Source organism: Ceratotherium simum, chromosome 4 (genome assembly GCF_057802395.1).
Source record: "Ceratotherium simum simum isolate JZ-2026a chromosome 4, ASM5780239v1, whole genome shotgun sequence".
Lineage (NCBI taxonomy): Eukaryota > Metazoa > Chordata > Mammalia > Perissodactyla > Rhinocerotidae > Ceratotherium > Ceratotherium simum.
Genome location: NC_141903.1, coordinates 92621701 through 92644065, shown reverse-complemented (window position 1 = coordinate 92644065; position 22365 = coordinate 92621701). Strand labels below are relative to the sequence as shown.

Below are 22365 nucleotides of genomic sequence, written 5' to 3'. Positions count from 1 at the left end.
TGCTGCCAAATCTGCAGATATCAAAACAAATTAAAAAGAATCTGTATTATCTTGCAGTAATAAGATATCAAGATCTTTAAAAAAAAATGTGTGCTTAGATGCTGCTTTCCAAATAAACATGTGGTGACTTATGTGGATCACTGCAAAATACTTGGCCAAAAAGATCTGACAGTAGACCCCAAATGATTACTATCTGCAAAGAAAGTTAATACTTAGAAATGAAAATAGAGACAGAGGGAAAAACAATCTAAAGGCACTAAAAACTACTTTCACAGTGACTCCCAACCTCAGTAAACACGGCACCAAAGCCAGCCTCAGCAGTTCCCTACTTGTTTCAAATCTACACTGTGTCTGGAGAGTTGAAAGCTAACTTTGTTCCTATGGTAGGGAAAGATCACCCTAAAAAAATCTAGAAGTCAACTCCTTAAAATATCAAATTTTGGAATCATAAACATGACAAACTTATCATACAATTATATCACAATATAACCTTACTCTCAAAATCACTGTCTTTCTTCCAATCTTCTAAAAGCTCAGAGGCTGACAGGCCTCTACTAACAAATCAAAACAAATACTAGGCAACTTTTGCCTTCATCCTTAAAAAGATATTATGATTCTCTTTGCACCATGAGTGTTTCTCAATAGGAAGTGTTTTGGCAGCACTATGGAAGGTGACAGGAACATGCCAGAAATACGAGGGTGTACTTTCAGGAGGATGAAACGTATCACCACGATTTCATGATGATTTAATTTAACCTGCCTGGATGTTTGTGGAGCTGACAAATGATGTTTTTATGAGATTCAGTGATTTGGGAAATAAGTGTTCCTTCAGGCTTAGAGGAAGAACCCCACACTTCAAAAGACATGATCAAGGCCCTCTGCTGTCACTCACTAGCTGTCTGACCTCGGAAATGTTTCTTCTCTGGATTACTTCCTTCATCCACAAAAGAAGGGCACAACCAGTATCTGCCCTTTCAATGCTGCAGGTGCTTATGTGAGGATGACAAACAAAAACAAGATGACAACGTACTTTGGTAAGTACTATTATTTGACCTTTATCTTGATGACCCACAATGTCACTGCAACCGATGAGTGGCCAACTGGACTCTAGAGAGGTTTACTCCTCTCATCCCCATATGACCGAGCATTCCTGCAGGCAGGCAGTTAGTGTGAAGAGCCACTGGTACTCCGACCTAAGGAAGCACACTGTTGAATGATGTAACAACCAGCTCTGGGGCAGCAGCTCAGAGGCGGAGGAGGAGGCAAGGGAAGGAATATGCAGCATCGGGCTCTCCTGGTAATTCTTTCACTGACTTTATATGCTGCAGGACAATTCAAGACTGTTATGTATAGGTTTGCTTTGTAAAGTGGTTCATTTTGAGCACAGCCCAAAGGTGTGAATAGGGACTAAAACTGGCCCTACCAACTATGTAATCAGGTACAACACCACGTCATTCAGAAAAAGGTACTTTTTCCTAATTTACTTGTCCAGAAGAGATAGTCTTTTTCTTATTTGCACCAAGATGACGTCAAGGCTATTTGAGGTCCTGGTCCCATATCTGAGATTTTCAACCATCACATGAGCCCCCCAACTATGGAGAGGGAGGAGGGAATGTAGATTCAAATAGAGTATTTGGAAAATACTTCTAACAATTAACAAGGTTGTTAAACATAGGAGAAAGTGGGATAATGGAGGTTGAGCAAAGACATGGACAGAATTGTGAACTTTTCCCTCAGCTATTAAAACATATTAGGAAGTGACGATAATTAAAACAAGTATGATGCTATTAGATGAAAAGGCAGATCAGTGGAACAGCACAGAAAGTTCAGAGACACATCCAAACCCAAACCAGAAATTCATTTATGATAAGGCAGCATACCATACTAGTAGGCAAAAGAGGGATTATTCAATAAATGTTGTTAGGGTAACTGGGTCGCCATTTGTTTGATGCACATGTGGGGCTACGTGCATATCTGGATCTGTGCCTCACATAATTAAACCAAAACTCCAGGTGTGTTGTATATTCACATGTGAAAAATGAAAGCAGACTTTCACCGAAGGAAAATATGGGAAGATGTCTTGGGATGGAGAATGTCATTTTTAGTCTGACACAAAAGCCATAAAAGAAAGATTGATAAATTCAATTATATAAAAAATAAAAATGCCTACATAGAAAAAACTACTGTAAAGCAAAGTAATTCAATTCAATTCAATTAATTAATTAATTTTTTTGGTGAGGCAGATTGTCCCTGAGCTAACATCTGTGCCAATCTTCCTCTATTTTTGTAGGTGGAATGCCACCACAGCATGGCTTGATGAGCGGTGTGTAGGTCCACACCCAGGATCCAAATCCGCGAACCCTGGGCTGACAAAGCGGAGCACAAGAACTTAACAACTATGCTTAGGGTGGCAAAGTAATTTTAAAAAACAAAAAGAAATGAGAAAGATATTCATCAATTCAAGGCTAATCCCTAAACACTGATTTTTGTTTGTTTTTTTTGGTGAGGAAGATTGTCCCTGAGCTAACATCTGTGCCCATCTTCCTGTTTCGTATGTGGGACACCACGCCACAGCATGGCGTGATGAGTGGTGCATAGGTCTGCGCCAGGGATCTGAACCGGCAAACCCCGAGCTGCCGAAGCAGACTGTGCAACTTAATCTCTACACCACTGGGCCGGCCCCCTAAACATTGAGAGGTCCTACAAATCAATAAGAAAAAGACCCACAAGCCAGTAGAAAGACAGGAAAAAAGACAAAAAAGAAAGTTCACAGAAATATGAATGACTCTTAAGCATATAAGAACATGTCAACTTCACCAACAATGAAAAATACAAAATGAAACTACATGGGGAAACCATATATCTGTTCAAAAATATTAATTTATAATTAAAATCTTCTTAAGAGGAAAACCCCAGGCCCAGATGACTTCACTGGTGAATGCTATCAAATATTGAAGAATGATATAAATTTTATACAAAATTTCAGAAAATAAAAGGAGAGAACACTTCACATACATTTTATGACATCACATAATCCTGATACCAAAACCACACAAGGGCATTATAAGCAAAGAAATTTAGACACCAGTATTACCCACAACATAAACACAAATATCAACAAATTAACTTTAATACATCTGGACAATATATTCTTGGGAGTTCATCCCATGAATGCAAGGCTGGTTTAACGTTTGAAAACCAATCAAAGTAATTCACTATTATAACAGAATGGAAAACAAAAACCCGTATGTTCACCTCTATATTTGTAGAAAAAGTATTTAACAAAATTTAGCATCCATTCACGATAAAAACTGTCAGGAAACTAGGAATAAAAGTGAACTTCCTCATGCTGATAAAGGGCATCTATGAAAAACCTATAGCTAGCATCATTCTTAATGGTGAAATATTAAACACTTTCCACCAAGACTAGGAACAAAGCAAGGATTATCTGCTTCCACTAGTTTTATTCAACATTGTATTAGAGGTCCTAGATAGTGCAATAGGGCAAGAAAAGAAATTAAAAGGTCTAAAATTTGGAAAGAAAGTCATAAATGTATTTTTATTCACAGATACCACGATCGGATATGTAGGAAACACTAAGAAATCTATAAACAACTGCTAGAACTAATTGGGAATTTTTCAAGGTCTCAGGATACAAGGTCAAGATACAAAAATCAATTGTTTTTCTAGTAACAACTGGAAAATGAAATTTAGAAAAATAACTTCACTTACAATAAGATCAAAACCCATAAAGTGCTTAGAAATAAATTTAACAAAAGACTTGCAAGATGCCTACACTGAAATTTATAAAGTATTGCTGAGAGAAAGTAAAGAAGACCTAAAAACAACTACAACAACAAAGGAGTCTAACCATGGTTCAAGGGTTGGAAGACTCAGTATTTTATGACTTCATATTAAGATTTCCCACATTTTCTTAAATTCATCTATAGATTTAATAAAATCCCAATCAGAATCCCAGCAGGCCTGTTTAAAAGAAATCAACAATCTGATTCCAAAATGTATATGGAAAGGTAAAGGAACTAAAATAACCAGAATAATAGAGAAAAAGAACAAAGTTGAAGAACTTACAATAATTAGCTTCAAGACTTACAGTTATTAGGAGTGTGGTATTGGCATTAGTATAGACAGATCAATGGAAAGAATACAGAAAACAGAAACACCTATATGAAAAAAAATAAATGCCAACACATCACACACTATACACAAGAATTGGTTTGAGATGTAAAATTAAATTGAGTCATAAAATCTAAACTTATAACTTTTTAAGAAGAAAACAGAAGAATATCTATGACCAAGGGATAGGCAATAACTATTAGGACACAAAACAATAACCATAAAATAAAAGATGGCTAAGTTAGATTTCATCAAAATTAAAAACTTTTGCTCATCAAAACTCGCCATTAAGAAACTAAATAGGGGGGCCAGCCCACTGACGTAGTGGTTAAGTTTGCACGCTCTGCTTCAGCTGCCTGAGGTTCTCGGGTTTGGATCCCAGGCATGGACCTATGCACTGCTCGTCAAGCCATGCTGTGGCAGCATCCCAAATACAAAAAAGTAGAGAAAGACTGGCACGGATGTTAGCTCAGGGACAATCTTCCTCATCAAAAAAAAAAAAAAAGAAAGAAACTAAATAGAAAAGCCTTATATTAGGAGAAAACGTCTGCAAAACAGATATACGACAAATAACGAAAATCAGATTCCTCACTGCCAGAGGGAGGAATTACTAAATAAGGGAAGGGGCAAGTCTAAATCGAAACCTGAACTGTTAGACTGGAATTGGAGGCATCAGCATAAAGACAGTTTAAAGCATACATACAGATGCCAGACGGATGGATGGACAGATCGATATTTTCTAGCTATGTCTACTGAGAAATCCTGGGAACAATGATACCCCAATAGCAATAAGCACACCTAACAAGCAGATTTTGACTTCTCAATACCATTCTCCTCTACAGAGAACCAGGGCACTTTGGGAAAATGGCTGATTCCAGGGCTGGGGCAGGTAAAGTATAAGATGAGAGTAAAAGATCTTTTGTGTTAGAAAATAAGAAAATACTCAAAGAATGATGGGGACATATCAAAACAATGCATGAGACAGAGTCTCCTACTGACCAAATCTGGGACATTTTGAACATCAAAATAAGTAATGGATTATAATTTACCAAATAAAATAAAATCGTGAGTCCTTATGATAGAAATAAATGAATAAATAAATAAATGAGGGGAAAGGACAAGTTCTTTCTTACAGTAGAATGCTCACTAAAATACAGAAGGAATGACACAATTAGAAAACCATCAAAGGATGCCAATATTAGGGGGGGAAGTTTGATGAGGAACAGGATAGCTCATAATCTCCAAGTATCTCCCCACACATAGCTTACTATTTACAAAGGGGAAAACTGAATTTATATTGGCCAAATCTGGTAGATACCACCTTAGCAAGGTGATCAAAATTAATGTCACCAAGACAGGAATGAACCATCAATAAGCATTTCCTGATAAGAGGCACCGAGAAGAACACAACATCACTTCTGAGCTACTCCTGTTCACAAACTCCTTTCTTCCTAGGAAATATCAGAGAAACCTCAATTGAGGGACGTTCTACAGAATAACTGACCTGTATCTTAAAAAACGTCAAGGTCAAGAAACACACACATACACACACACACACACACACACACACAGGCCAAGGAACTGTTCCAAATTAAAGGAGACTAAAGAGATATGACAACTACATATAATGGGTGACCTGGTTGGATCCTGGACTAGGAAAAAAAATATCCATAAAGAACACTAGGAGGCAACTGACAAAATTTGAATACGGACTGTGTATTACATCACACTATTGTATTACTGTAAAATGTTCTGATTGTAATCATTGTATAGTAGTCACGTAAAAGAAATGCCTACAGAAAAGGTCAAGTTATCAGTTTCAGTAAACATCTGTGGTCAGTCGCGTCTACCAGTTCACAAGGTCATCTTTCTCCTTCCAGACCCTGTGTAAGAAAAGAGCCCATGCCAGCCACCTGCTGTTATCCAGCATTTGTTACAGGCCGACGATAATTATGTCCACGCTCATCCTGGGAAACAAAATAGCCATCCAACTTTTTGTTCCTCCTCAAGCTCCACTGCAAAATCAGATAGCTCAGGAAGTAGTTTAAGCCTTAGTTTTTACTTTTTTCCCCTCAAAACAAAACAACAAAACAGTTAAGGATGGATGAAATGATACCCTGGGATTTTTTCCCTCTGAAAATTTTAAGGACAGGGAAGTAGGTGGGGGTAGATAAAGGGTTGGCAAACTAGGGCCTATGGGCCACACCCAGCCAGCAGCCTGTCTGTGTGCAGCCTGTGAGCTCAGAAGAGTTTCGATGTTTTTAAAGCGCTGTGTATAGAAGAGCTGCACCAGGCCTGAGACCGTTATCCTTAGAAAGGGCGTGGTTATCCGGCCCAAGCAGGCCCACGAATATCACCCTACCTTTCTTGCCAAAATGGACTCTGACCCAAGCTGGGCCAGTCCACCTCAGGATTTTTCAAGGAGGAAGTGAGAAGGAATTAGCCTCAAATCTGTTTAAATAAATTTTTTAACAAATATGAAAATGGATTTATTTCTGTGTGGTGGGAGAAGAGATTTAAACATTATGAAGTACTTTAAACATTCAGAAAAGTATAGAGAACATAACACTCATGTACCCAACTACCCATCTTCATCAAATCCTAAAATCTCGTCACACTTACTTCAGACTTTCTTTTTTAAAAAACAAAGCATTACAGATACAGTTGACGCCTCCCTATATACATCACCTGATCCTATTCCTACCCCACTGTCCTTCACAGGTGAATAAAATCCTGAATTTTTTGTTTATCATTCTTGGGCATAGTTTTACAGTCACACTTTACACAGTCATGCGTCACTCAAGGACGGGGATACCTTCTGAGAAATGTGTCATTGTGCGAACATCATAGAGTGCACTTATACACATCTAGATGGTAGAGCCTTCTACACACCTAGGCTCAATGGTGCTAATCTTATGGGACCCCTGTCATCTATGCAGTCCGTCATTGACTGAAACGTCATTATGCAGCAGATGACTGCACATGTATCCAAATAAACATACAAGCTATGGTATTGCTTTGCAGGTTCTCAAACTGCATAAATGGCATCACATTGCGTGTGTGATTCTTCACCATGCTTTCTTCACTCATTATGTTTTTGAGAAAACCATGCTGACGTGTACAGCTTTCGTTCCTTCTTTCTCACTGCTGTATGGTATTCCACTGTGTGAGTCCATCACACTTGTCTATTTTCCTGTTGATGAACACTTAGATTGCTTCCAGTTGTTTACTGTTATGAACAACGCTACAACGAAGATTCTTATAACTTAATCCTTGTACTTGCCAGAGTTTCTTTAAGGTATCTTCCTAGGAGTCGAATGCTGAGTAGAAGACCACGCCCATCCCCACTTTTACTTTATCTTCAAGGTGGCTATTCAACTTTCGACTCCCACTAGTAGTGATCAGAGTTCCTGTTGCTTCTCTCCTTTGCCCCAATTACTGTCAAGACTTTTCATTTTTGCACCTGATAAATGTGAAGATATACAGCATTTTAATCTGCAATTTACCTGATTGCTAATGAGAGTGAGTGTCTTTTCACATATTTACAGCCATTATGTTTTTTAATTCTGTGAATTGCTAGTTCATATCCTCTATCCATTTTTCTATTGGATTATCTTCTTATCTTATGGATCTCTAGAGGTATTCTAGATACTAATCTTTGTCAGTTATATGCATTGCAAATCTTTCCCTTGTCTTTTAGTTTGTCAATGGTGTCTTTTGTGGTACAGAATTTTTTAATTTGAATGCATTAAAACTTATCAATCTTTTATCAGTTATGTTTTTTGTGTCTTGTTGAAAAAATATTTCACAACACCATACAAATATTAATATTCTCCTATATTTGTTTCTAAAAGTTTTATGCTTTTTCCATTTAAGTTTTTAATCTACCTAAACAAAACATGTGTGTACATGTGTGTTTTGAGGTAGGAATTAATTTTTTCCCCACACAATCAATTATCCAAGCACCATTTATTAATGAATCCATTCTTTGATGTGTAAAACCTCTCAAACTTCCCTGTGTGTACAGATCCATTTCTGGGCTCTCTCCTTCTGTCCCACTAGTCTGTCTAAGACCACAGCTCATTTTATTTATCGTAGCTTTCTAAGTCTTGTTATCTATCTGGTAGACTAGTCATTTTATCTCAGTCTTCCGAAAACTGTCTTAGTTATTCTTGGCCCTTTACTCTTTCATTTAACTTTTAGGATAATCTTCTCAGGTACCACAAAAAATTCTGCTGAGATTTTGGTTGGAATTGAATTGATAGATGAAATCTGAGAGTCAGTGTCAAACAGTTTAAAACAAATAAAATAGAAAGATGTATTCAAAAGCCTGGCCAGAAACACACTAAAAAGCAAGTGACTTTTCCTCTATAAGTTGAAAAAAAAAAAGTATGTAATTACTTTTTTCATAAGCAAAAAATAATTTAAAAAGTATGGAAAAATCTGTCTATTCTAACTTATCCTGAGGGCCACAGCAGTCAGCCCAGTTTTCCATATAACAGAAGGCTACACAAATAGAAACTCTTACTCAGCTTCTACAGCTGGGAAAAAAAGAGTAAAATAAAACAAACAGTGGGGGATGCTGACACATTAAACCTCTTCAGGCATTCTGAGCTGCTCCCATGCACTCCAGACAGCAGAGCCCAATCAGACGCAGCCCCTCAATGTCTACCTCACCTGTTTACGTGTTTCCTGTCATGCTCTTTCTGTATGACCTGAATTTTGATTACTGATTCAATAGTGTCTATCAAAGATCGGTTTGGGTGCAGGTAGTTCCTCGCTGGGAACCACCCTCTTGCGGCTTCTCCCTTTCTGCACAGACGGGAAGACACTACTTTCTGCTGCCCCCTTCTGGTTTCTGGCCGCTGGAAGCTTAGCAATATGAGTATATTATAAATGAGACCTTCTTCAGTCGTCCTTCAGGATCAGGCAGCCTCCCCGACTGTGAAGTCCTCTCCTCCTGGGTGTCAACCTCCTGGTGATCATAAGATCCCAATAACACCTGATAATCTTTGCACCTTGATGCCTTTGGGGTTGGGATGGTGAAGACGACTGGGGACCACTAATCTTAGAAATCTAAATCAGAGTTCAAAATACATTTTCCCCAAGAGAAATATGGGGAAAGAATAGTCCTTGTTCTTCAAGATGTTACAATCTAGTACAGACAACATTAAAGCTCAAATTTGTTGAGCACCGACCGTCTCTGACCCAACACAGTTCTAAGTATAATGTATTTATGCCTTTCGGTCTCATAAGTGTCCCAAAGCACAAGCACTACTTCAATCCCCATTTCATGGGTGAGGAAACCAAGGGGCAGAGAACGGAAGTGACTACACCATGCAGCTAACAGAGGGCACAGTCGGGACTGGAATGCAGGCGGACTGGCTCCAGAGGCCACGCTCTTACCTACCACACTGCACTGCTCCTCAAGCAGAGAAAAATAAGAAGCCCCTACTTCTCACTAGTCAAGAGAAAAACAAAATAAGTACCCCTGAACAGACAAAAGAAACTTCTATACAAGGGGGTCAGAGAGATCATATCCAAATGGTGAAAATCAGGGCAAGTTTATGGATGTAGCAGAATCTGGGACAGGCCTGAAAAGACAGGTTGTGTTCTATTAGAAGGAGATGGGGGACAGGGCCAAGATCCGAAAGCACAGGGCACATTCAGAGAACAGGAGTCCATTCCGGCTGGAGCCTGAAAGCACTGTGTAAGCGTGCCACACACGTTAACTGTTATTACCTGCTGTTAACTCAGCACGTGGAGGACTATGGTAACCTCTATGCACGAGATCCACAACATTCTCATTTTAACAAATAATTTCAGTGTTCTTCCTATCAAAACTCTGCCTGGGCTTTTATGAACGAAGAATAATGGCTGATTTGAGTTTCACCTTTTGGGAGCATCCATCACTGAGCCATTTAACAGCCAGTGTGGAGTAAGCATACTATTCGTGCGCTGTAACGGCCTGCAGTTGGAAGACCTGGCATTAAGTCCCAGCCTTGCCCCAAACTAGCCATCAAATGGTGGTGGCTATTAAATCAGCATTGCTATTAAAAAGAAGAACAGGATAGACCTCAAAATATAAAATTTGTCTGGCAAAAACAAACACAACTGGAAATCTATCATGAAGATGAGAGCAGCCAAGACCACTAGAGAGAATTCACATCAAACACTTCTAGCTCCTCAAATGCCCTCTTGCCGAGACACAGAGCATCTGGAAATACTCAGAATTTACTTGCCACTGGCCTCAAACCTCATGATGCAATCAACTGAAACTTCTGTTCCCACAAAGGTCTTCTTGAAGCTTCTGTTTATCTACTCATCTCTCCCTTAGATATTGTGCCAGCTCCTGGAAGGGTCTCTTAATTATCTTCAAATCTAACCACCTTAATGCAAAACCCTACTTAAGTCTCTTTGTTTAATAAATATAAGACAATATATTTAGTTCTGCCTCTCTGCCCTACAGCTCTAATTCCTGGCACCTTGTTTATGACTTCACAGTTATGAAAATAGCCAGTAAAGAGATTTTGGATCAAAGGACTTTATGCTCTGGAAAACACTACTTGTGATATATCTTTTTATAGGAAACTGTAGGGTTTTTTCAGCTTTAATCCACAGAGGGTTTTGCAGCTATTAGAGTAGATCTGCTTTAGCTCTCTCCTTTTAAATCCCATGTATACGCAAGGCATCAAAAGTAGGTGCTTTGTAGGCCTGCCAGAGAAAGATGATGGGAAAATGTCAAATAATACAGCAGAAAAATTAGCTCTCTGGAAAATAAGAATGCCCAACTGCTCATACCAAGAAATTTACTACAGGTGTTTACAAATAAGATGGTAAAACAGAGCCTGCCCCCCCAAATCCAGGAGATGAAGATATCCCCTCATACTTTGTGCTGTTTAATTTTACATCTGTTAGTTTTTCTTTTGACATTCATGGTTAGGTGGCTGAAACTTCAATTCCACTACTTAAGTAAATAAAGTTCTGAGTGAGAAACTAAACAAAGACCAGAACCTCATGCTTTCAAAGTCTGCGGCTTGTGGTGATGAAGTCCAGCTTCTGTAGTGAGCCCGAGAAACACCACATTTCAGGTGCGTAAGGTGCCCTGGGATGCATCCAAGGTCATCTGCTCATCCAGGAAGCTGGTGTCCAGAGAGTTCATCAACTGGTTCCACGTTACAGATCAAAGTGGGAACTAAATCAGTCCTAAAATCCAGGTCACCTGACTCTCTCTCTGCCCTCCTGATTCCTTCAGGCTCTTTTCAGCAATTTGTTTTTTTTATGATTACGCATTTACTGTTGAACCTCTGTACACACTAGGTATTTTTGGGTTTAACAAACTTTATGTCACTTTGTTAGGAGGTATTTAAGTATTCATTGTGTCTTTACCATCTGGTTTATTACCTGGACTGCCTCAGGAAAGAGAACTGGCAAAGAGAGACGCTGTCCAGCTGATGAGCCTCGGAACCTGAGGTCGGACCCTCACCTGTAGCCCGGGACTGGACTTGTCACACGGCTCTGAGGAAACTGCTCAGTTCTCCCAGCTCTCGATGTCACAGACTCTGAAAGTCAGCAGGACTTCAGAGATCACCTACTCTATAATTTCCCAGCTGGTACCAGGACACCAGGAAGACCCTAATGTAGGTAACTGTTCTATCTTCAAAGGTCTGTGGTCAGTTCCTCTCAGAGGGTTCAAATGTTGTCAGCAAGCATAAGACATGATGCAGAAAACTTAGAAATGTGTGTGTACAATGAAAAACCCACCCTCTTGCTGTCTTCTAAATCTGCTCCTGGTTCAATACTTCTATCAGTGGACTAGCCATTTTCTCATTAGCTGAGGTTCAATTTTCAGTTCATTTTTTTTTTTTTTTTTTTGTGAGGAGATCAGCCCTGTGCTAACATCTGCCAATCCTCCTTTTTTTTTTTTTTTTTTTTTTTTGCTGAGGAAGACTGGCCCTGGGCTAACATCCGTGCCCATCCTCCTCTACTTTATATGGGACGCCGCCACAGCATGGCCTGACAAGCGGTGCGTTGGTGCGTGCCCGGGATCCGAACTGGCGAACCCCGGGTCGCCGCAGTGGAGCGCGCACACTTAACCGCTTGCGCCACCGGGCTGGCCCCTTCAGTTCATTTTTGACCCTCCTTGTTTCCTATCTTTATATTCAACCTGTCATGAACGCTGTTGACTGATTTTTTCCCTCCTATGTGCAAAACATTTCTCTCTTCATTTCCACTGTCAACTACCACAGGACAGGCCTTTTATCACCTTATGCATAGACAATTTCTCTCCAACACTTACCTCTTTTAACCCAAAATGTACTGTTATAAATATTCTTGAAATACTTTTATTACGATATACACCTCTCAAGAATCTACTGATGACTAACTATCTTGGGGATCTTTTTAAAAATATTTTTTGAGTAATATATATCCATGATATAAAATTCAAAAGGCATAAGCGAGCATTCAGTGAAAAGTCACCCAGGTCTCTTCCCCCAAAGAAAGCAATGTTACCAGATTCTGTGTGTCTGTATCATTCCAGAGACAGTCTATGCACATAGGCACATATCTACACCTATGTTATCAAAGCACATATATACAAATTACATACACACAGAAACCACAGTGGTAATGTAACCAAAAAGTTCTATACCTTGTTTTTTTCCCTTAATGCAATTTACAACTTGTTCCATACAAAATACAAATAAAGCTGGCTTTATTTTCAATCACTGCACAGTATTCCACTGTATGGCTGTAGAATAATTAACCAGGCCTCTATTGATGGACATAATCTTTTACTGTTTATAATGGATGTTATTTCACATGTGTGTGAGTTTATCAGGAGGCTAAATTCGTAGAGGTGAAATTATTGGGTCAAAGGGTATGTGCATTCGTAATTTTGACAGATGTTGCCAAAGTTCTCTCTACAGAAGTTGTACCAATGCATCTATCTACTAGCCATGCACGGAAATGACAGATTTTATACTCTCGTTCCCCTGCCAGCACTCTCCTCCCTCTGTAATCTGCTGCCTTCTTCCCCACTGCTCCCCAACAGGTTCGGACAGCCCCGTCACCCCGCACAGAGCCGGGCCCCGCCCCACCCTACAAACTGCACCTGCACTGCTAGTTTCCTCTCCCACAGGCGCTCCTGCTGCTTCTCACCCAGTCTTCAAGGCTGTCTCAAGTTCTACCTCTCTGATGAATGTTTGCTGATAATGACATCAACTCCGCTTCCAGCCTGCCCAAAGCATGTTTTCTCTAAAACACACATTTTGCTGCATATATAGTCAATTTACACATTTATCATATCCTGGGTTTGTGTTGATTTTGAATTGTTCCACATTTCTAGTTCTCCCCAGTCAATTCACAATCTTTTTGACTGTGGTGATTATATCATATCCTTCCCTTTGAACAGCCCACAGTTCTGGCAAATTAAAAAATACTCCTCTTGGCTGGCCCCGTGGCTTAGCGGTTAACTGCACGCACTCCACTACTGGCGGCCTGGGTTCAGATCCCGGGCCCACACCGACGCACCGCTTCTCCGGCCATGCTGAGGCCGTGTCCCACATACAGCAACTAGAAGGATGTGCAACTGTGACATACAACTATCTACTGGGGCTTTGGGGGAAAAAAAAGGAGAAGGATTGGCAATAGATGTTAGCTCAGAGCCAGTCTTCCTCAGCAAAAAAAAAAAAAAAAAAAAAAGAGGAGGATTAGCATGGATGTTAGCTCAGGGCTGATCTTCCTCACACACACACACAAAAAAATACTCCTCTTAAGACTTCTTTGGGTCCGGCCCTGTGGCTTAGCGGTTAAGTGCACGCGCTCCACTGCTGGCGGCCCAGGTTCAGATCCGGATGTGCACTGACGCACCGCTTCTCCAGCCATGCTGAGGCCACGTCCCACATACAGCAACTAGAAGGATGTGCAACTATGACATACAACTATCTACTGGGGCTTTGGGGGAAAAATAAATAAATAAATTGTTAAAAAAAAAAAAAAAAAAGACTTCTTTGGCTTCAGAACTTCCCTTACAAACAGAGCTGAGAATCATTTGTCTTACAGACATAAAATCTGTCTTCATGTACTTCCATCTCAAATTCTGTCAGGGCAGTTTATATTTGCCTTCAGTGGAAAAAGAATGATTACCGACTTTCATAAAATCAATCTCCCTTCATATCCTTTACAATCTTCCCTCTTATCCTTCTTGTTTCTAAATATATACTAGGCATTCAATACACATTTCTTGAACTGATCTTGTTCCTAGTTTCTCTACATTAATTATGTATGTATGAATGTGTGTGTACATATGTGTGTGTGTGTACTTACACATACACACACACAGGGTGAATCTAAAATTGCTGTGGGATGCAAAGATCTAAACTGGCCTAAACGATTTTGGAAAAGAATCAAGTTGGAGGACTTACACTACCTAATTTTAAGATTACAGCCATCAAGACAGTATGGCATTGGCATCAAGACTGACAATGGAACAGAGATCAATGGAACAAAACGTCCAGAAATAGACTCACATGTAGATGAACAACTGATTTTCGACAAAGATTCAAAGGTAATTCAGTGCAGATGGTGCTGATACAACTAGGTATTCTTATGCCAAAAAATTAACTTTGCTCCTTACCTCATACTACATACAAAAAATAACTCCGAACGGATCATAGTCTTAACTGTGAAACCTAAAACTGAAACTTCTAAAACAAAACATAGGAGAAAAATCTTTGTGGTGTTGAGTTAGTCAAAAATTTCCTTGACACTAAAAGCACAATCCATAAAAGAAAAAAAATTGACAAACTCGACTCCCATCAACAATAAAAATCGCTCTTCGAAAAACACAGTTAAGTGAATAAAAAGACAAGACTGAGAAAAAGAATTCTCAAAATTCAATAATAAGAAAACGAGCAACTTAATTTAAAAAATGGGCAAAAGATTTGAAGACATTTCACCAAAGGAGATATATGGATGGCAGATAAGCACATGAAAAGATGCTCAACATCATTAGCCATTAGGCAAATACAAATTAAAACCACAATGAGGTATCACTAAACCCTATTAGCACGGCTAAATGTGCTGGCAAGAATGTGGAGGACCTGGAAGTGCTGTGGGGACTGGAAAATGGTATAACCACTTCGGAAAACGTACACCTACCATATGCTCCAGCCATCCCACTCCCAGATATTTACTCCAAAGAAATGAAAGCATCCGTCCCCACAAACACTTGTACACAGAAGCTTGCAGCAGCATGGACTGCTATGAACTCCTAGGATAAGAGCCTCATCACACAAGGAATAAAAGCGTATCTGAGGTGTGAGATCACTCTGGGAAATGAGGTGGAATGTTAGACCAAAGCCAGGAAAACAGCCTCCAAGGTCACCCCTCACCAGTCTCCAGGCTGAAATAATAAGACCAGCGGGGAAAGAAGTTCAAAGTCTGAAGGCACGGAGGCTGAGGGTTCTCGCCCTAACTCTCATCACAAAGCTCCAAGGGGTCTCTGGCAAGGCAAGGACAACACCCCTGACAATCTGCTGTTCTCTGACGCAGAGCCACAAGCAGTAAGAAACTCTCCCAGGCCTGTGGTAAGGATCCACAAATAAGATTTAAATCAAGCACCTGGCAACATTCAAGTATGGAAGAGTTTCTAAAAAATGTTCTAGGAGTCATGTACCTCCCACGGGCTCTTCCTCTCTTCTTAATAATGTTCAAACATAATGAGACCTGGCAACATGCTAACAGAAAGATTTTAAATTTCCTTTTATTGCTGTAATACACAATCTCTATGCACTCAAAGGAAAAGCACTACTGCTTAAACTCACTAATGTTGTTCCCTCCTACCAAACTCCCACCTTCCCTTCCTTCTGCAGGCAGACATGGATTCTTACTATGCAGGCCTCGGGTAGTGTGCTCACCTTCTAAGGAACCATCGGGATATTTCTGCTTATTGAAAAATGAAGCTTTTTTGGTCCTTCCTCTTTAGCCTGGCTGCCAACCTGGGACCTGGAGACACGCAGGCTGCCATCTGCCTTACCCCAGCTGTTCCTGACCTGCCATCCGGCTCCCACCAGGCATGCCTGGTATCTGCCAGGTCAGTTAAGCAATGGACGAAAGACGCTTGAGGCCAAGGTACAGCGTGGATGAATGTGTTGGCAGTACACAGCCTGCCACGCAACCCTGACTCCCTCTCATCAATGGGTGGCATGCCACTCTCCATGACAACACAGAGAGCTGCATTCTGAGAAAAACAGACCTTCCCAGGGAGCTCTGCAATGGTCTTTTTTTATTGTATGACAATTCAGCATTCCCCATGTTTGCTAAAAACCAAAAGCCTCCTTTAAAAATATTATATTCTTAAAATAGAGAGACTATCTTGTATATGTTAGAAATTTCTATCACTTATCCTTCAGAATGACCATTATGTTGCAGATGAAATGATCAGTTCTGATTATTGACACTCTGATAGTAAAAGGAGCAAGTTTAATTTCATGCATTTCTAAACTGCCATGGTCCCAAAATGATTTGAACATCTAAATAAGCCTTTAAAAATGAAATTTGCAACTGGGTAAAGAGAAGGATACCAAGCAGAAAGAAGGAATTTTTATGTCTCGAGTCTGCATTCTATTAATGCAGTAATCAAATCCTAACACAGGAATTGTCAAGCTTGTTATAACCATGAAAATCATGGCTTTCACTGATGCCACAATTCTACCGATGACATGCAGCTTTCTCTCCTGAAAAGGGAGATGCAGAGCCGGCTTAGGGGCTCATCTGTCTGCACGTGGACTTGGGGAGTCCTGAGCTCAGAACTGCTGACTAGGTAGAGATGCTCTCCACAAAACGATAAAGGAAAACTTGAGAGAAGCTTGCTATAAAATAACATTGACCTCAAGCTGACAGATCCCAAAAGGAGATCTCTTGTGGAGAAAAAGCTAAGATCATGTTCTTAGAAAACATACCACAACAACCCACAGACATAAGAAATATAAGGGCTTTCCTCTTATCCCTTAATTTGAATTTTCTCCTGCTCTACTATGCTCTATACTCTGTCTCCATGGAATCCCTTCTGCCTGAGGTTCCTTAAAAAACAAACAAACTGTAGCCCCATCTGGGATCCTTACCGACAACATCTTGCACTGGGAAATGCAAGATTTGTTGCATTTCTGCAACACTCCACTGCTTTTATAGCACCAGTGTTCACATGCCATCCTTGTGGTTTCCCTTCTCAGCTCAGGGCAGGTGTGGCTTACACGCACACCCTCTGTGTTGGGTGTACTCTGCGAACCTCTATGCCTGAGTCTCTGCATCAATAAATTAAAGATGTAAATCTAATTCTTAGGAATGCTATAAATTTACAAGAAAGCCCAGGTAGGAAGCCTTGGTTCTTCAAAGGCCAATGAGAGGGCATGTGGGTAGGAAGCAGAAGTAATCCTATGCCCAAGGAAAAAGAATATTTTGCTCAATTCTTTTTAAAACTAACATGGGACAGATATAACCCTTTTTAACAAATATAAAGCATAAATCAGCAGTCCACTTCTTATGCCCACCAATCAGATGCCACCGAGAGGCCCTTTCCTCCTGCTGCCATCCACTGTGCTGTCCTACCTTTCTCCTCCAGGCCAGCAAACCTTCTCTGCTGCTGCTGCTGGGAAATATCACGGCTTCTCCCCTCACCAGGCGGGTGCGTGTCGGGGGCGAGTGACACCAAAATCAAGCAGAAGTGTTTCTTCCCAACCCCGCCCCAGCCCTGGTCGCCCCAGACAGCATCTCTGGGCCTGCCTGAACCTTCTCACTTTTCCCTATGTCTTCTTCCCGGGAAAGCGGAGACTGCTATATCTAAGTTTTCACTTGGAAAACAGAACACATATCAACTGTACGTCTGTCTTACTCTACAAGGTTTAAACGAAAATAGGAAAAGAAAGCCTTCTCTGTAAGAAGAAAAATAATCATAATCACTGGGGAGACTGATCCCCAGAAGACAAGAGGATGTGGCAGCTACACTCTGCTTGCAGAGCCTGGTCTCTACCAGCTGAGGCAGGGAAAGACCTGAGCCAATGACAGAGGTGGCAGCCAAAAAGTACTGCCTGGGAAGAGAGAAATCCTCAGGGCAGGCCAGCAAGAAGCTGTTCGTTGTCTAGGATGAAGAAATTGCTCTCTATTTCCTCACCCTTGACCTGTGATTCTACGTTTAGTCTGAGACGTCTAGTCACCCCATGTGGGAACGCTGGGCCTTACAACCACTGTGTGCTGAAGACCTAACTGGTGGAAACACCACAGGCCCTGGTGCCTTCAGGATTAACATTCCTGATTTCAGTTCATGGAGAGACACACCAGGAGTTCACAACTTATAACTTTTATTGTTGCCAAGGCATACCTATGTTCTGTACATTCTCTAAGGCTGGAAAGCAGGAGTGAGACACTCAGCTAACGAGTGAGCCCAGCCCCTCCACTATCTACATCTGGATGCAGCTGTATGGAGTCATATCTAGTTGCATACACATACAACAGTAATCTCACAAAGTCACAGAAACATTTCTTTCTTAAAAAAAAAAAAAAGCTGAGAAAAAGAGAGCCAATTTTCTTGGTAATAGAAGGGAGGGGAAAGAATCAACATAAACAAGTAATAAGTTTGATTAGGCAAAGGACGGGATGTCAAATTAAATAGTGGCTCAGATTTAAGATGGACAAGACTCTTCTATATGATCTATAAGGAAACAGAAGTTTTAGGGAACTTTCAGTAAGACTCCAGGCCACACAAAACTGAACATCATGTGAAAAAGCAATCATGGAAGGTCTTGAAGGGAGGGCTTACACTTCTCAGTTAAACGTTAATGTGTGAGAACAGGGACAGGGTCTAACTTTGTCACCATATGACCAGCACCTTGGACAGAGCCAGGGCACACACCAGGTGCTCAGTAGATACTTGCCGAATGCTGAATCACTGAAATCAATTACATGCTGCAGAGGTACCTGTAAATCTGGGACACATTTTTTCTAAGACTATAGCACTGTGTCCCACAGGATGAAATTCTAAGAAATAGTTTCTATTTAGAAATTGGAACTATTTTCCGTGTTTTGCCATGAACAAAGCAAAAGAAAGAAATGAGCAGACGCCAGCTCAAATACACCTTTCACCACAGGCAGAAATAACTATGGAAGGAGCCCTAGAGAACCAAAGACACTAGAGGAAGGCAGGGCTTCTCTCATCAAGGGACCCATTTACGTTCATCTTCACCAAGGGCAGGAGGCACTTGCCATTATGATTTCAGCATCTGGAAGTTAAACCTGGAACACTGTTAGAGGCAACCTTAGATTTAAAATAAACGTGTTTTACCGAGTGGAATATGATCTACCTGAGGTTTATATTTAAACACAAAACACCAAAGAGGTGGCAGAACTTACCCAGTTCACGGAAAAAAAGGAAAGCCTCTTTACTATTTAGCAAAATCAAATAAAAGAAAATTGAATAAATTTTCACTGATACAGAGAAAGCTTTTAAAAATGCACCCATGGGGGGCCAGCCCCGTGGCGCAGCAGTTAAGTGAGCATGCTCCGCTTCGGCGGCCCGGGGTTTGCAGGTTCGGATCCCGGGCACGCACCAACGCACCGCTTGTCAAGCTACGCTGTGGCGGCGTCCCATATAAAGTGGAGGAAGATGGGCATGGATGTTAGCTCAGAGCCAATCTTCCTCAGCAAAAAAGAGGAGGATTGGCATTGGACGTTAGCTCAGAGCTGATCTTCCTCCCTCCCCCCGCAAAAAAATGCACCCACAGGTCAGCTCGGTGGCACAGTGGTTAAGTTCGCAGGCTCCGCTTTAGCCGTCCAGGGTTCACCAGTTTGGATCCTGGGCGAGGACCTACGCAACACTTATCAAGCCATGCTGTGGTGGTGTCCCACAAAGAAGAACTAGAAGGACCTACAATTATGATATACAACTATGTACTGGGGCTTTGGGGAGAAAAAACAAAAAGAGGAAGATTGGCAACAGATGTTAGCTCAGGGCCAATCTTCCTCAAAAAAAAAAAAAAGAAAAGAAAAGAAATGCACCCAGAGGGAAACAATTGAAAACTCTCTCGATCAAAACAAAGTGAGATCGAAAGGGAAGTTCTAACGCAGTGCTTACTGGAAACATTTTAGATTTCAATCTGAGTCTGTTTTTGGAACCTAGGAATTGCAACAAATCATAAACCAGATTTTTAAAATCACAATAAGGAATCACAATAAGGAGTTAATTGTAAAGTATCATTTTAATAGATATTTGATAATGATAGGTCAACTGTAAGGATGAATCATAATTTACTTGACCAAATCCTCATTTAATGAGCTTTAAGTCACTCCCATCTTCTGCTGCTGTAGAGGTGCTGAACTATATGTGATTCCTTCCACACACGAGTGAGTTCACAGTGGGACTGCTCACCGTGTGAGAAAGAATGAGGTAAATGTCGTACTGCAGAAAAAGTTTTAAAATATAGTGTTTTAATTGAGAATAGGTGCCTAATACTGCATATAGAGTACATTTCCATCTGAATAAAAAAGGGAGAGAAGAGATAAACAGATGTAATTTTTCACCTATCAGATTGACCAAAAAAATCCAAAAGTTTGAAAATGCCCATTGCCCAAGCTGTAAACAGGCCTTTCTCCTCCACTGCTGGTGGGATGTAAACTGGTTAAGTCTCTGTGGAAAGCAATCTGGAAACAGCTGTTGAGATTACGAATGGATATACTCATGAGAACCATGTGCAAAATGACATACGTACAAGGTTCTTAATTGTTGACTGCATCGTGTATAATACAAAGAGAGCACAAACAACCTAAAGGGAACTGGTTTAAATAATATATTCATAGCAGTTATAAAAAATGAGGAAGCTCTCCACATACTGATATGAGAAAGATCTCCAAAACACAAACTTAAAAAGCAAGGTGCAAATATTATATATAATACATACCACCTTTCGTATTAAAGATGTGTGAAACAAGAGAACACATAGCCAAATGAAATGGAAAACTTACTTGTAAAGGTAATACTCTGCGTGGTCTATCTCTTCTCGAGATGAAATGTTGTCCACAAACTGAAAGACAGAAAAAGGAACCTTTGCTTGAATACAAATTATGCCTATACCGGGCCTAATTCATATACTGACCTTAAAAAAGACAAAACACCCATTTTATTGGAACAGTGCTCCCCAGGTGTGACTCCATCCTTGAAACCCCTTTATGCTAATACAAACAAAGAATATACAATGGTTTCTCTTCTATGTATAGACAACCCTGGTCAGAAAACTGTTTGAAAACCAAACATGAACCTTGCTCAGAATAAGAGAGCTCCTCTTACCATATTTATAACTAGTCATCGATATTTCCCTTTATCTTTAAACCCTGGTATTTTCTCTATGTTCCAAGCTCCAAATACATGGGAACACATAGTTGAAAGCATAAAGACTCTAACGGCTGAAAAAATATGGCCCAAGAGATGAAAATCTAAATTCAGAGAACTCAGTCTTGGAACCATTTTCCTACTTTGATGTAGGTTTTGCTGTGGGCCAGTCAGCCTGTGGTTCTTCTACCAAGTCTCCCTTCCAACCTGAACATGCTCTAATTCCAAACCAAATAAACACACAGAAAGGATTATACCAAGGACGGATCCCACCCTAAAGTAGAGACTCAGAGGCAAAAAAGATGGAGTAGGAGATAATGCATGTTGCGAATATAATTAAAACCTCATAAAGAGGGGGAGAAGAGAGAAAAGGGTGAAACGATCTAAAAACGCTCAGGACTTATGGATTTGATTTAGAAATCTCATTAGGGGGCAGATAAAATGTGGTTCAAACGCAGGACCTATGGTTGGGAACTAGTCTCCTGATCGCTCGCTGTGTGCCACAAACAGATGGCACAGCCCCCTGGAACTCAGCCGCTCCACCTGCATGAATAGAATAAAGGCACCTGCCCTGAAGAGCGGGAGGCCCAATGAGGAAAGGTATCTGGAAGCTCCTTAAACTCTGTAGCGCTGCCTAAACAAATATCAGGTATTACGGCACACAGAGATTTTATCCGTCAGGTAAGGGATGAACCAATGGTCTTTCAGTTCCTCTCCAATCTGAAAATTATGAGTCTATAAGATTTAAGTTACGACCTAGTTAAACTGTCTCCCTACTAAAATGAGAACATCAATGGGCAGAAGGAAAGGACCCAGACTAAAAAAGACGACCGCTTCCTTCCTTTTTCTCT

The 22365-nt window shown here is 40.5% G+C and overlaps 1 protein-coding gene across 4 annotated transcripts in view; it reads right to left on the bottom strand.

The window, feature by feature from the left end:
- MRPS27 (mitochondrial ribosomal protein S27) overlaps positions 1-22365 on the bottom strand; it is an 88955-nt gene that overhangs the window by 46294 nt on the left and 20296 nt on the right. For all 4 annotated transcript variants that reach the window (XM_087430210.1, XM_087430212.1, XM_014779691.2 and 1 more), the window contains one exon: positions 21151-21209. In XM_087430210.1, the coding sequence (XP_087286336.1) occupies positions 21151-21209 (59 nt within the window). The remainder of the gene's footprint in view (positions 1-21150; positions 21210-22365) is intronic.